This window comes from Antedon mediterranea, chromosome 2 (genome assembly GCF_964355755.1).
Source record: "Antedon mediterranea chromosome 2, ecAntMedi1.1, whole genome shotgun sequence".
Classification (NCBI taxonomy): domain Eukaryota; kingdom Metazoa; phylum Echinodermata; class Crinoidea; order Comatulida; family Antedonidae; genus Antedon; species Antedon mediterranea.
In genome coordinates, this window is record NC_092671.1 from 33906623 (window position 1) to 33921192 (window position 14570).

The 14570-nt window shown below is 30.6% G+C and overlaps 1 protein-coding gene across 1 annotated transcript in view; it reads right to left on the reverse strand.

The window, feature by feature from the left end:
• LOC140039399 (uncharacterized) overlaps positions 1-14301 on the reverse strand; it is a 37730-nt gene extending 23429 nt beyond the window's left edge. Inside the window, exons 1-6 of the mRNA XM_072085001.1 lie at positions 14224-14301; positions 5164-5194; positions 4675-4908; positions 4116-4358; positions 3261-3665; positions 1155-1412 (exon numbers count right to left, since the gene is read on the reverse strand). Coding sequence (XP_071941102.1) covers positions 1155-1412; positions 3261-3665; positions 4116-4358; positions 4675-4908; positions 5164-5194; positions 14224-14241 — 1189 coding nt within the window. The 5' untranslated portion in view covers positions 14242-14301. The remainder of the gene's footprint in view (positions 1-1154; positions 1413-3260; positions 3666-4115; positions 4359-4674; positions 4909-5163; positions 5195-14223) is intronic.
• Positions 14302-14570: the final 269 nt, after the last annotated feature.

The window sequence follows — 14570 nt, forward strand, 5'->3', positions numbered from 1 at the left end:
GTCAGTGACTGGCTTACAAAGCCTAATTGGACTCTGTGAAGGTTTTGGTAGTGACCATGATATTACTTTTAATGAAACCAAATCCAAATGATTGCTATTTTGCCCGAAAGTCCGCAACCTCAAAGGTGTTTTACATATTACCTTAAATTGGGCACCTCTAATCGTTGATAAATCAATAACCTATCTTGGTCATGTGATCAGTAATAACCTGAGTAATGAAAGTGACATCAAACGTCAATATCGATCTATTTGCATTAGGGCCAACTCTCTAAATAGAAAGTTTGGAAAATGTTCTACTAAGACTAAATGTTAACTATTTAAGAGTTACTGTGTCAGCATGTACTGTTCAACCTTATGGTGTAGATATAATAAGAGCACTCTGAGATTACTGAAAGTATGTTATAACAATGCCTTACGTTTGCTGCTGAAGCAGCCTAGACATTGTAGTGCAAGCATGACGTTTGTCTTAAATGACGTCCCATCCTTAGACGAGTTCATTAGAAAATCTGTTTTTAGTTTTAAAAATCGTGTGAATGCAAGTAGTAATTCCTTGATCATGACCATTAATCGCCACGTTCTTAATGTATCAAGAATGCACATACAATGGAATGCTTTGTTGCATTGACTTTATATCTTTACATATCTTTGTTTTTGTTCTATGAGCTGTAAGATTAATATTTTTTTTCTCTCTTTTGCTATGGATATAATATTATGTCACTATGATACTCCGAAATAAAAAGATAAATGAATAGCGTGATGACACACGGATGTTGATATCCCCTAAACTTTTGACTGAATTTTGATTGACAAATTGGCTTCATAAAAACAGAAACCACAGAATATTGTACAGAACTTGTCACAGCCAATCATAAGATCAAATGACAAGGCACGCTCAGCATTAATAATCAGAAATAAATTGAATGAAAAGTATACAATAGAAATAATATATTATCATTTTTTGTATTGTAGACGCGCCTATTTTCATTTTCAGTAAATTAACAACACGTGACCGTATGTTTTCTGTTGCAATTATTACAAGTTGTTTAATCAATAATTTTCAAAAAACTGATTATTATAATGGAGATTTCTTTTTGTAAACACCACCATCATATAAAAAATGTTAGTTTCAGAAAGTGCATAATTTATAGGCATACCATCAACATATACAGAGAATTTGCAATAGCCTGTAGCTCCATTAAGCGTCGCTGATATTTCAACTAGAGTTACACCAAGAAGAAAGTTGTCGCCAGGTTGATGAGAGCTGGTGATCGGTATATCTTGACCATCAATTTGAACAACTGGTGCAGTCCATGTTACACTTGCGTAGTTGACACCACTGTCTGTTTCCGTAATAATGTTTTCGGGACAAGAACTTTCAAACGCACTACCAAAGTCAGGGGAGGAAGAAGTGCCTTAAAAAAAACCATAAATAAAATATGATAAGCTGCCTGTAATGAGCATTTAAATTGAAAATAAATTTTCCGCAATTTGCCAAGAACAGAGTTAATTTAGAACCATAAAACGCCAAATTATACTACTGCATTTGTGACGGTGATTATATTGATTGGGTAAACCTTGGATTACGAATATTCTATAATCCATGGGTAAACAAACGTGTATGAGCTATTCGCATTATTTTAACTCTGAGTCAACACATTTTGGCACTGCATCTTTCTATTGTTTCAGTATACAGTTTCCCAATTTATTCTTATTAATCAACAGCGTATAAATAACACATAATGAAAATATGGACAGAGTATAAGCATGTACATAATTAATAAAAAATAATATTGAAACGTAAGAAAGCTTAAAGTGGAGCTCCACCCAGAAAATTACTATTTTTCATACATTTCAACTATTATTTAAAAATATCATCCGTCATACTTCATATTTTTTTGAAATTTTTTCAATGAGTACGATTTTCTTGAAAATCACGCCTTTTTGAGTTTTTGGGGGATACCTTGTAATTTCCTATTCTTTTACATGCAAAAGAGGGGTATATTTGAATAATCCTAAAAAATTAATTTCTTCACAAAAAAAAAAATTTAAAAAGCCTTTTCATGTAATTTTTCCAGATCTTTCTATTTCTGGTATTTTTTATCGCGTATACATTGCGCAATTTTGTGTAAATAGACACTTTCCCCGTTCGGGTCCAATTGGGTTTTTTATTTTGCTAGGGAGTCTGATCACGTGACATTTTTCACAATCACACTAGCAGCTGGCGATCTGTTATTTTGTCGCGATATTATTTTTGACGGGCGAAAAGTATATTGAAACATTCTGAATGTGACCCTATCATGTTTCATAGTGTAATAATGTGATTATGAGACTATTACTAAAATGTCAAATTTAACGAGATTTGAGAAAGACGGCTATATATTCAATAAAGCTAGGCCTAGGCCTACCAGATGCTGCGTGGCCTCTAGCTAGGCTGACAGCAGTGAAGTTTGTTCTGTTGAAACCCAACTTCGGCCTACCCATGGGCCATGATAGGGTGCCTGAAAAGTTGATCGCTTTACTACTCTTGTTCTGTATAGGATTTTGTGTTTCACAATTCTTGTGAATGTGCGAGAAAACCCAGGAACGATAAATGGGGCGAAACGACCAAGAATTTTCAAACCCATGAATGCCATAGGCTTAGACAAAAATTCAAGGCTAGCTAGGCTGAGCAGACGGCTTAGCTAGGCCTAGGCCTAGCTTAAAGTTAATAAGCAATGATAAGATTAATTATGCTTTTGTTGTACATTGCAAATAATGAGGTTATACATGTAAATTATACTGACATTTTTATCGTAAATATTACTTAGGCCTAAACAAATCGTATTAATTGTGTGTATAAAATTTATTCCCCATTTTTCGACACATAATTTACCAAAGGGGAGACAGTTCACCGGCGACTAAACGCGTCAGTCACTAAGTGTAACGCGTTTCGCGACGTATTGTAAACTAAGCCCCTAAGTTACTGAAAAAGTGTAATGTATTAAAAAACACTATTTTCTAACTGATTTTTTAGAAATGGGTTTTTGAAAAATATTTCCGTGTTTTCCCTGTTTTTTTTTGTGTAATCAGTTTCAATTAAACATACTTAAACATAATATAAGCTGAGAAAGTCTGAGTGTAGCTCCACTTTAAGCAAATATAAAGTTATATAACAAATCAGAGCAGGGAAATTAAGATTAGGCCTGATCTTTTTTTTTACACGATCCTGGGTGTTTTTTTACGAGTTAAAGAGTGATCTGATAATAAAAAAATGTGTTTACTGATGGGTTGTTTGCAGAGACCACAACGTCCATGACTACATCCAACCTCTTCCCAGTCATAGCTGAGATGGCTTTCTATTGAGTGACATAATTCCCACCAAACACTTTCCAGGTCATCAGCGTCATCAATAAAGTCAACTGGAGTACCATCAGTCCAATCTAGTTCTACATCAGTAAGCCTACCAAACGTTTGCGCCACTGCTACAAGACCAATAAAAACACTACCGTGCCCCGAGTCTGCACACAGTCCTTTTACAAATTCATTCTCTGCATTAGAATGAATCGATATAGGCTGAGCACCAATTTCCTGGCAATTGCTGACGTAATCATCATAATCATTGTTGTTGCACTCCATTGTGTAGCAGTTGCCTTGATAAGTATCTCCGGTACATGCTTCAGGGGACTCTGTAAAAGCAGTCAAGAGTTGATTCATATGTTTTTATTGTACGATAAACTTGTACCAAAGGTAATTAAAAGTTAAATGATTCAATATGAATATTTTTTTAACTTTTCAAATACATCAATTTATTCGATTATTATATACAGTGATTGGAATTTGCTTTATAGGTATTGATTTGTCGAAGATCGTAATAATCAATAATCAAGAGGCAGTTCAGCCGAAGATGCTATATGTATCACAAATCGGATATCTTCTGTTATATTTATGTCTGTTTATAAACACCCTCAGATGGCAACCTAAGTATAATACCACGTTCTATAGTCTAGTTTAAAAGCATTTTAAATTATACCAAATGTGTTAAATGTTACAAGTTAACTTGTTTTATTTGAAGCCCTCACTTTTAAACTTTAAAAGTATATAAAAATTAAAAAATTAATATAACCACTTTTACGAACTTAAAATTACTGAAAACTTGCAAACTGCTCGGTTGCATGAGTTGTCTGTATAAATGTGTGAAATCCGTGTAACTCCTGAAAAGAACTCGTCTGATTCGTACAAGACAATTTTGTCAAGATTGTTATCAATATAGTCTAAAGCCGTTGAATCTGGAATAGATACTGATGATCTACTTGCTTCGCCATCATTTAAAGTTATATAAACGTCGTCAGGGCAATTCGTTATGTTCGGGATTTCATCATCTGGTGAAAAAGCAGTTGTGATAACTTGATTTTAGTTTGTTACAATACAAAATATATGATGTACTGTAGGCCTTCTTTAAGCACGTTGTAAATGATAGCAGCCTACGTTGTGTGTTTGTAATTGTATTTTTGCAGAGTGTGTCTGTTATAGGTATGGTTAATCCTTTAACTATTACAGATACAACTGATTTATACATTATAAATTGAAATAAATTTGGACGAAATGTCCTACCAATAAATCTAATTGCTTGATTATATTATACTCTATGTATAAAAAAGAGTTTGAAAAATGAGAAATCAAATGAAATAAAGGTACCTGAAATTATCACTTTGAATTTACATGTTGCTTCTTGGTTTCCATCATAACTCCTTGCTATGACTTCTACATTAGTTTTGCCAAATTCAAAATAACTTCCACTCTGATGTGTAGAGGATGACTCATATCCGTCTGCAACTGTTACTTGCCAGTAGATACGTTTACGATTTGTTCCAAGATCTGCTGGCTCTCTTTGATTACCAGGACAATTAGTAAAACGAACGGCCGCCATACCTTTAAAAATGTGTAAAGTTGTATAAGGGTAACATCTGTCCAAAAGTAAGAAGGTGTATTGTATTAAAACAGCATTTTTACTTCTTTTTTTATAGTATCAATTATAGTAGGCCTTTACAGAATTTCGCAATAAAATATAACCCAAATAAACTAATGCATGAGAAGTTGGATACTGGAAAAACATAAAACATAATTCTTATTATAATAGTCACGTGCAAACCCCATGGTTTACCTAGAATATCAAAAGGTACTTACATAACTGACATGTTTTAAACAGCAACAAGATCTGTGTAATAAATAAATAAATGATTATTACATTCTAAATTGATCTGAATCCATGTTTGTATTGTACTTTTACTGAGGTTTAAATTATATTTTGTAATATTTATTTTTAATCGTTTATACGAATTTTGCATTAATTTCACTTTATTTAGCAATTTCAAACCATTAAAATTTAGCATTTGATAAGTACACTATAATCTTATAATGCAATATATATCATTGTACAATTATTATACCAAATCTCAATTTGTAATACTAAATGTAAATCTTTATACCGTTGTAGGTTCCGTAATATAAATTTTCTCTGACTACTTAATTGTGTTATATTTAGATTTTAACACAATATCAACATATTTTGTACAATATAATCTATTAACCTATTGACCACAGACTGCTGTGTAATATCATTTATATGTCTATTGTTCATCATACATTGTCAACTAAACTATATCATAGGTCAACATGGATCTATCAATAGGGAGGTTTTGCAATCTTACGAATACGATAACGACAACGGATACGTCACGCACAGGTATTCGTTTTTCGTAATCCAGTAAAAATCTGTTTCGCATGGCAACAAAATATTGAGGGCGCCGTCCAAAATATGACTGCGGTAAATTTGAGCGAAGTGCAGATACGTGTTGCTTGGTGCTTGGCTGCCTAGGCCTAGCGTAACATCAAAGCGAGTGAAGACTTTAAAAACTGCTATTTATCAAAATTGACCTGGCATTTTAGTAAATTACTTTAGTAAATTACTTTCTTTTTTTTTTTTTTTTTTCAATAACTTTTATTTTCTCCTTTTATCAAAAACATTACACTCAACAGAACGTAACAAAACGGAAAACCAAAGACGTTTGAGGACGTCGCATTATCTCAATCGTCATTCTCTTTTTTCATTATCTCTTTCAATGTTTGATATACTGTACCACAAATACCTCATCATAATCATTTCTTAAGTTAAACCAGGCTATAATAACCCCTTGTCAATAATGATTACCAAGTTTTGCATTTTCAACTCTTATTCCTTAATTTAGTTTACAATACGTTTTTGATATGGACATTATACTTATTTCAATTTTTTGCAATATTATTCTCCACAGTTTCAGAAAAGAAGAAAGAAAATCAAAGACGAGTGAGGACGTCACATTATAATATTTGATTAAATCACTATACCTCATCATAATCATTTCTTAATTTAAACCAGGCTATTATAACATATTAACAATAATAGTTACAAAGTTTTGCATTATCTACTCCTATACCTTGATTTGGTTTACAAAGTCAAATTCTTTTTCCCATAACCATAATTCACCAAAACAATATAAGAGAAATAAATTGTCAAATTTTACTAATGCGTTACAATGAATTATTTCAGTTGCTTATGGGTGTATTTCATTCAATTGTCGTTATCTCTTTCTAATACTGGTTCCTATTTTTTAATATGGACATTATATTTATTTTTAATTTTTGCGATATTATTCTCCACAGTTTCTGTAAAGAGTACCCATCTTTTAAAGTGAATGAAGTTAAGAATAATTTCATTTATCTTGCATTTATATATATATCTCTTAGCAAGAAGTAAAATCATATTAACAAAAGTTGAATATTTATATTTTTAAAAAAATACCAAAACATATGTCTATATTATTTAATCTAATAGTGATGTCTAATTTCCTGAACCAATAAAACACATCATCCCACAATTTAGAAGTTTTCTCGCCAGATCGTATTAGAAATTCTACTGTTTTTTGTTTTTTTTTTTCCTTACCACAAATAGAACATTTATCATCTTGAACCAGGCCAATTCTGTGCAGTAACTTATTTGTGAAAAGAATTATATGTATAAATCTGAACTGCAGGAATCGTGTTTTAGTGTCAGGATTACATTCGTAAGGCATCCTATAAATTAAACTCCAATCAACATTAAAAAGATCAGAAAAGGAAAAGAAGAAGAAAGAAAATCAAAGACGTGTGAGGACGTCACATTATAATATTTGATTAAATCACCATACCTCATCATAATCATTTCTTAATTTAAACCAGGCTATTATAACATATTAACAATAATAGTTACAAAGTTTTGCATTATCAACTCCTATACCTTGATTTGGCTTACAAAGTCAAATTCTTTCTCCCATATACATAATTCACCAAAACAATATAAGAGAAATAAATTGTCAAATTTACTAAGGCGTTACAATGAATTATTTCATTTGCTTATGGGTGTATTTCATTCAATTGTCGTTATCTCTTTCTAATAATGGTTCCCATTTTTTAATATGGACATTATATTTATTTTTATTTTTTGCGATATTATTCTCCACAGTTTCTGTAAAGAGTACCCATCTTTTAAAGTGAATGAAGTTAAGAGGAATTTCATTGATCTTGCATTTATATATATATCTCTTAGCAAGAAGTAAAATCATATTAACAAAAGTTGAATATTTATATTCAAAAATACCAAAACATATGTCTATATAATTTAATCTAATAGTGATGTCTAATTTCCTGAACCAATAAAACACATCATCCCACAATTTAGAAGTTTTCTCGCAAGACCACATTAGATGCATTACTGATTCTTTTTCCTTACTACAAAGAGAACATTTATTATCTTGAATCAGGCCAATTTTGTGCAATAACTCATTTGTAGGAAGAATTCTATGTATAAATCTGAATTGCAGGTACTGTGTTTTGGTATCAAGAGTACATTCATAAGGCATCCTATAAATTAAATTCCAATTAACCTTAACAAGATTAGGCTCTTGGTTAAATTCATTACTCCATTTTCTATAAGCCTTTGGGGTTATCTTAAATATATTATTAAGCAAATTGTACACAAAGGTGGTTGTTTTTTTTTTAACTTCCATTAATTGTAATAAAACTGGCGATTTTCTTGTAGGGTTGGGATTAGCTAATTTTTCTCGGTAATTTTGAGAGATAACATTAACTAAACCAAAAAAAAGAATGAAGTTGCAATTTATAGCATAGGTATTTTTAAATTCAGTATATGTCATAAAGCGTTGGTTGTTAAGCCTTACATCTGAAATATAATTTACACCTTTTAAGCTCCATGATCTATAAAATATAGTTTTCTTATTAATTTTAATGTTTTGATTGTACCACAATACTTCATCAGATACATCGTCACCATAATCATTTCTTAGTTTAAACCAGGCTATTAAAACATCTTGTAAAAAGGAGTTACCAAGCTTTTCATAATTAATTCCTATCCCTTGTTTTGGTTTACAAAGCCAGATCCATTCCCCACCGATGCTCAAAATTTGTTTCCTAAATAATTGTTTCCATTTTCCGTTTGTGGTTGTGTCTAAAAATCTTTTAACCCAAGTTATTTTTAGGGCTTCATTAAATTTATAAATATTTGTCATTTTTAAACCTCCATTATCTTTATCATTATACATAGTCTCTCTACTTACTCTATCAGGCTTCCCGCTCCAAAAAAATTTAAATAGAGTTCGCTCCAATTTTTTCATAAATTCACTTGAAGGGGATGGGAGGACAGAGAATAAATATGTTAATTGAGAAAGAGCCAGTGATTTGATAATTGTAACCTTACCTATTGGTGTTAAATCTCTTTGGGACCAAATATTCAGGATTTTCTTTAGTTTCTCAAATTGAACATCATAATTTAATTCAAAGAGTTTGCTTTTATCCAAAGATATGTTTATTCCCAGAAATTTAACCGGTCCTTTAGTCAATCTATAATCAGGAGTGAAGTTCTTAATTTTATTTTTCAGCCTACCAATATTTAAAAAGCTGGATTTTGCCTTATTTAATTTCAACCCGGAAATATTACCAAAGTTTTCTATAACTTTAATTGCATTAGCAATGGATGTTTCAGTTCCATCCAAAATTAGAGTAGTATCATCCGCAAATTGGGTGATTTTTATTTGACTGTCAGGATTAACACAAATTCCCTTAATTCTGTTGTTTTCCCGTACTGCAATGCCCATTATTTCAGCACACAAAATAAAAATATAACAACTTAGTGGGCACCCTTGACGCACGCCCCTTGTTATTTTGAAATAGTTGGATAGGTAACCATTATTGATAACACAACTACTTATATCTGTATAAAACAAATTGACCCAATTCTTTAAGTCATTTCCAAAACCAAAGAGATCAAGGCACTTATCGATATAAGACCATTCAATTTTATCGTACGCCTTTTCAAAATCGATAAAAAATAAGGTTCCTGGAATATCGTTTTTATCTGAAAATTCAATCAGGTCTATTATTAATCTGATATTTTCTCCTATATACCTGTTTGGCAAAAATCCGGTCTGATCATTAGAGATAATTGTTCCCAGAACATTCCTCATTCTGTTTGAAATGGCTTTTGTAATTATTTTATAATCAACGTTTAAAATGGATATAGGCCTCCAATTTTTTAATAATAATTCATCTTTGCCATCCTTCGGAATTAGTGAAATTACCCCTCTTCGTTGACTATCTGATAATCTACCATTTTTAAAACAGTAATTAAATGATTCAACTAGAATGTCACCAATTTGATTCCAGAAAGTTTTATAAAATTCCACTGGATAGCCGTCACATCCTGGACTTTTTGAATTCGCCATAGATTTCATGGCAATTGTACATTCGTCTAATTCAACTTGACCTTCACAATTTTTCATTTCATTTTCGGATAGTCTAGGTATATTATTAGGAGAAATGCCAAGTTTTTCTAGCATTTCAACATTATTAATAGAACAATCACTACTGTATAACTTAGAATAAAAATGATATTCCTCTTTTAATACTTTCTTATTCCCAGTGACAATGTTTCCTTTATCATTTTTTAAATTTAGTATAGATTTTTTATTGTGATGTATTTTCTCAAGGTTTAAAAAGTATTTAGAATTCTTTTCACCCTCTTCTATCCATCTACATTTACTACGTATCATTGCCCCTCTAGCTTTATAATTATATATTAATTCCAATTCTCTTTTTTTAGTTTCAAGGTTGAGGGAGGTGTCTGGGTTTGAATTTTCTGCATACGATATTTCTAGCTCATTAATTTCTTTTTCAAGCTTTTGTTGATGTTTATTACGTTTTTTTGCCTTTTTCACAGAATAGTTAATAGTTTGACCCCTAATAACACATTTGATTGTTTCCCATAGGATATCTGGAGTCGCTTCATTATTCTCATTTTTAATATTTGTAATGCTTTGTTTAATCATATTGACATAATCTATATCCGTTAATAGTGAAACATTTAATTTCCAAGTTCCTTTACCCGGTTTTTCATAATTATTTTTAAAAGCGACAGTAATCATTGAATGGTCCGTCCTATAACCAGATGTTATTACATTGTTTTCCACACATGTTTTAAGCGATTTAGTGATTAAAAAGAAATCCAGTCGACATAATATAGGTGGGTCATTATTCGATTGCCAAGTAAATTTCTTTGAGTTCGGATTCATTTTACGCCATATATCTATTAAAGATCTTTTTTCCATACATTTTTTTATCTCATCACGGGCCTTAAAATTGGTATGCATTCTACCACCTTTTTTATCAAGAGTTAAGTCTAGAACACAATTAAAATCCCCTCCATAAATAATGTGATTGCAGCAAAAATCATCTAGTAACTTATCTATTTCTCTAAAAAACTGAGGGCTATCTGCATTAGGGGCATATATATTAATGCATGTAAAAGTAAATTACTTTCAATAAAGGTATAATTATATTATAGTGGCAGGAATCATTCCTGATTCAAATGCAAAATGTGCAAAATAGATCAAAAACTATACTCGTTTTGTAGTTACGAATATGATGATATGGTGATATTCGTCAACACGAATACGCTTTACGAATATGAAATGGGGATCAGCTCAAAAGTTTCACAAATGTGTGACGTATCCGTTTTTGTTATCGTATTCGTAAGGTTGCGAAACCTCCGTAATAACTAAGACTAACATCCGATTTACACAAAGACGATAAAAATAGATTTGTATGCATTTTTTATATATAACAAGTTTTCATCCTAGAACTTTTATATAAGATAGCTAACATCATGTCTTTCATAAAACTAATATTATACACGTCCAATTAAATGACGTCATGATAAGTAAGAGCAATAATACCGAGAGACGGTGTAACGCTATGTTCTTACTGGATTTGTTTGTACTATTGGATTTTTCAACAACAAAAAAACACATCATAAATGGTTATCCAATAGTTCTAGAAAGATAACTCTCCTAATTTATTTTTTTATTTGTAAGACTAAATGGGGGTTTATCTATTTCAGCTACTGCTGTCGTCCTAGTTTGTATCAGCCTTTGTTTGTTTGTTTTTTATTGATTTTCCACACAAAATGAATATGATAATTAAGTAACAATAAACATATATATACAAGAAAGATGTGTGGTTGGTGGGCAAATAAGTTCAAAGAACTTTAAGGCTTACCAACCAGAAAAGATACAATAAACATTATCAAGTATGACGAGTAATTAATACATAGTAAGAATATAAAATAAGAAGTAAAAATACATAAGTAAAATAAAAAAATTAAAAAGTAAATAGCCTAAATAAGAAAAACAGTAGTACTGTATAAGTTATTAAAATGAATCATAAGTGTTTTAAACTTTAGCATTTGCACAAGTTATAATAAGTTACGTAGTATTTAAGTACTAATAAATTATTAATATTCAGAGACTAAAATCTTTTTGTAGTTGTATTTAAAACTAGAGACTGTACATTTTCTTTTTAACTCTTGTGAGATAACTCTCCAGAGCTTAGGTCCAACATAAAAAAACAAAGTGACGACGGGGCTTATAAAACGACTTATCAGGAATAAAATTATTTATCGAACTTCTAGTGTTATGTGTATGAACTTCAGCAGTTTTTGAAAATAGAGAACTTATATGAAAAGGCAAGATATTTTTAGATAAGCGGAACATAAATAGAGCTATCTGAAGCTTATTCAAATCATAAATGTTTAGAACGTTAAGCTTATAAAAAAGTAATTTCGAATGTGATCTATAAGATTGCCCTGCACAAAATACGTAAAGCAAGTTTCTGTAATTTGAACAAGCAGTCATTATGGGTAGTCTCATTACTAAGCCATGGGCACAATGTATCGAACTTATCTAAGGTAACGGCCCAACTTAAATTAATATATGAAAGAGAAGGTAAAACTAAGACATTGTATAATGTGAGTAGGATTTGTTGATGGAGTAGATGTTTAAGTTTGTTAATTATACCTATGTTTCTAGCCTTCAAGCTACTGGTTGTATTAATATGTTGCTTCCATGTCAAATTTGAGTCAATAGTGACACCAAGGAACTTGATTTCATGAACATGGTTAATTAGCATTTTATCTATGTATATATTTTTATCTGTTTTTGTTTTGGCTTTAGGTTTTGAAAAAATAATGTAATTGGTTTTGGATATGTTAAGAATTAATTTGTTGCATTTTAACCAGTTTGATATGTTACAAAGTTCATTGTTCATGATATTAAATAAAGTGTTAAGATTAGAATGTGAATAAAATATGTTAGTATCATCGGCAAAAAGAATAAATTTGAGTATTCTAGAGCTGGAGGGTATGTCGTTAACAAAAATAGAAAATAAAAGTGGGCCTAGGATTGAGCCTTGGGGAACTCCACATGTAATAAGTGAGTAACTAGAAATAATAATAAATGCCAACATGGAAATATACAAGTCATAATGCATTAAGACAAGAATTAGGCGGGTTGTCATTGCAAAAAAAAATAGACAATTTCTTAACCTAATACTTTTTTTGTAAAATTATTTATAAGTTAACACCAGTATATCTTTACTCATTATTTAATTTTGAAGTTTATAACTTGCGTAACGTCAGAAATATTATAATTCCATTTTGTAAGACCACATCATATAGTTTATCTTTTGTCCCATCTATTATAACACATTGGAACGAATTAACAAATGAAATAATCCTCATCTCTTCTTGAGTTTAAAAATTGCTGAAAACCAACTTATTTAAAACAAAAAAAAACGTTCTTATTATGATACAGGTGATAAGAAGATTACCCAAATTCACACTAGAATCCGACTTGGTTTCAGCTGTCTTAATTCGCATTTATTCTTACATGGAATTTGGGACAATCCAAATTGTACTTGTGGCTTTAACTTTGAGAATCCGCTTCATTTCTTATGTTACTGCCCTAAATATAATACACAAAGAGATGTACAAACATTTCTTGTTAATTCTGGAAGATTTGATTGATGTTTTTGTTTTTAAAATGTTGTATTTGTTAATATGAGGCCTCTTGAAGCTAAGGTGGTTCCACCTTGTAAGGGGCCTCTGTCTAATATACTGAATAAAAAAAAGTAAAAAATGCCAACAAGCACAATTTTCGTCTAAAGTTATGAGAATCGTTTTGCTCCTTCTGGCTTATTTGTTTTTGGTTTAGTTTAAAATGATAGTTAGTGGACATTAAGAGGTAGACAGAAGTACCTTGCAGTAAAATAGAAATACTTTGACTTAGTGCTAAGCCGTATTATCATTCCATTTATTACAGAAATTAATTAGCATTGCTACATGACTATGCCTATATTGCTTGCTCCTGGCAAGATTGTACTTGAAATGCAGTTTAACCCAATATATAGACAAACGATCTAAGTAACCACTTATCACAGAATGTTTGTATCAAAATGAAGATATGTGTTATATGATATTATATTATGTTATATTATATTACTATGAAATATGCTATAAACTATGTATCATGTTGATTTTTGGAAAATTATAAACTGTAAAACCATATGTAGTGAAAAAAAACTACATTTGCAAGGTGGTTAGAAAGTTGAACATTTATAAACACGGTAACATTTAGGTTAAATGTGGTAGAACATTCTAGGCCTATCATTACATTTTATATTATATTACATTTTAAAAATATTTTTTGTACATACTTCATTGTTTCAGACAATTTTCAAAAAGGCCAAAATCTCTTTTTTGCAAACCGTAACAAACTTTAAATAAAATGTTTTCAATAATTGTTTTAACTATTGTACACCTACCTTAAAGTATAATTCCATATTTTTTCAAAGTTTCAATAAGCAGCTACTTTGTATAGATATAGACCTGGCGATTGCTTGTAACTCATTATTAATATTACGAAGATATTGTATTTTAAGTACTCTATTGATCGAATGATCGATAAAGATACGTACTGTTATAGATCTTTGATTGGCTGTTTGATTAGTTTTGTTTCCATGGTAAATCCCGTGACCATTATAAGAACACACAAACATTTGAAGAAATTATAGATTAATTCACTAATTTCATTCAATATCAAATATGAACCATGGTAAACTGTATGTTTAGTCACGTAAAAACGCGAATTTATAGCTTACTATGTCGTTCG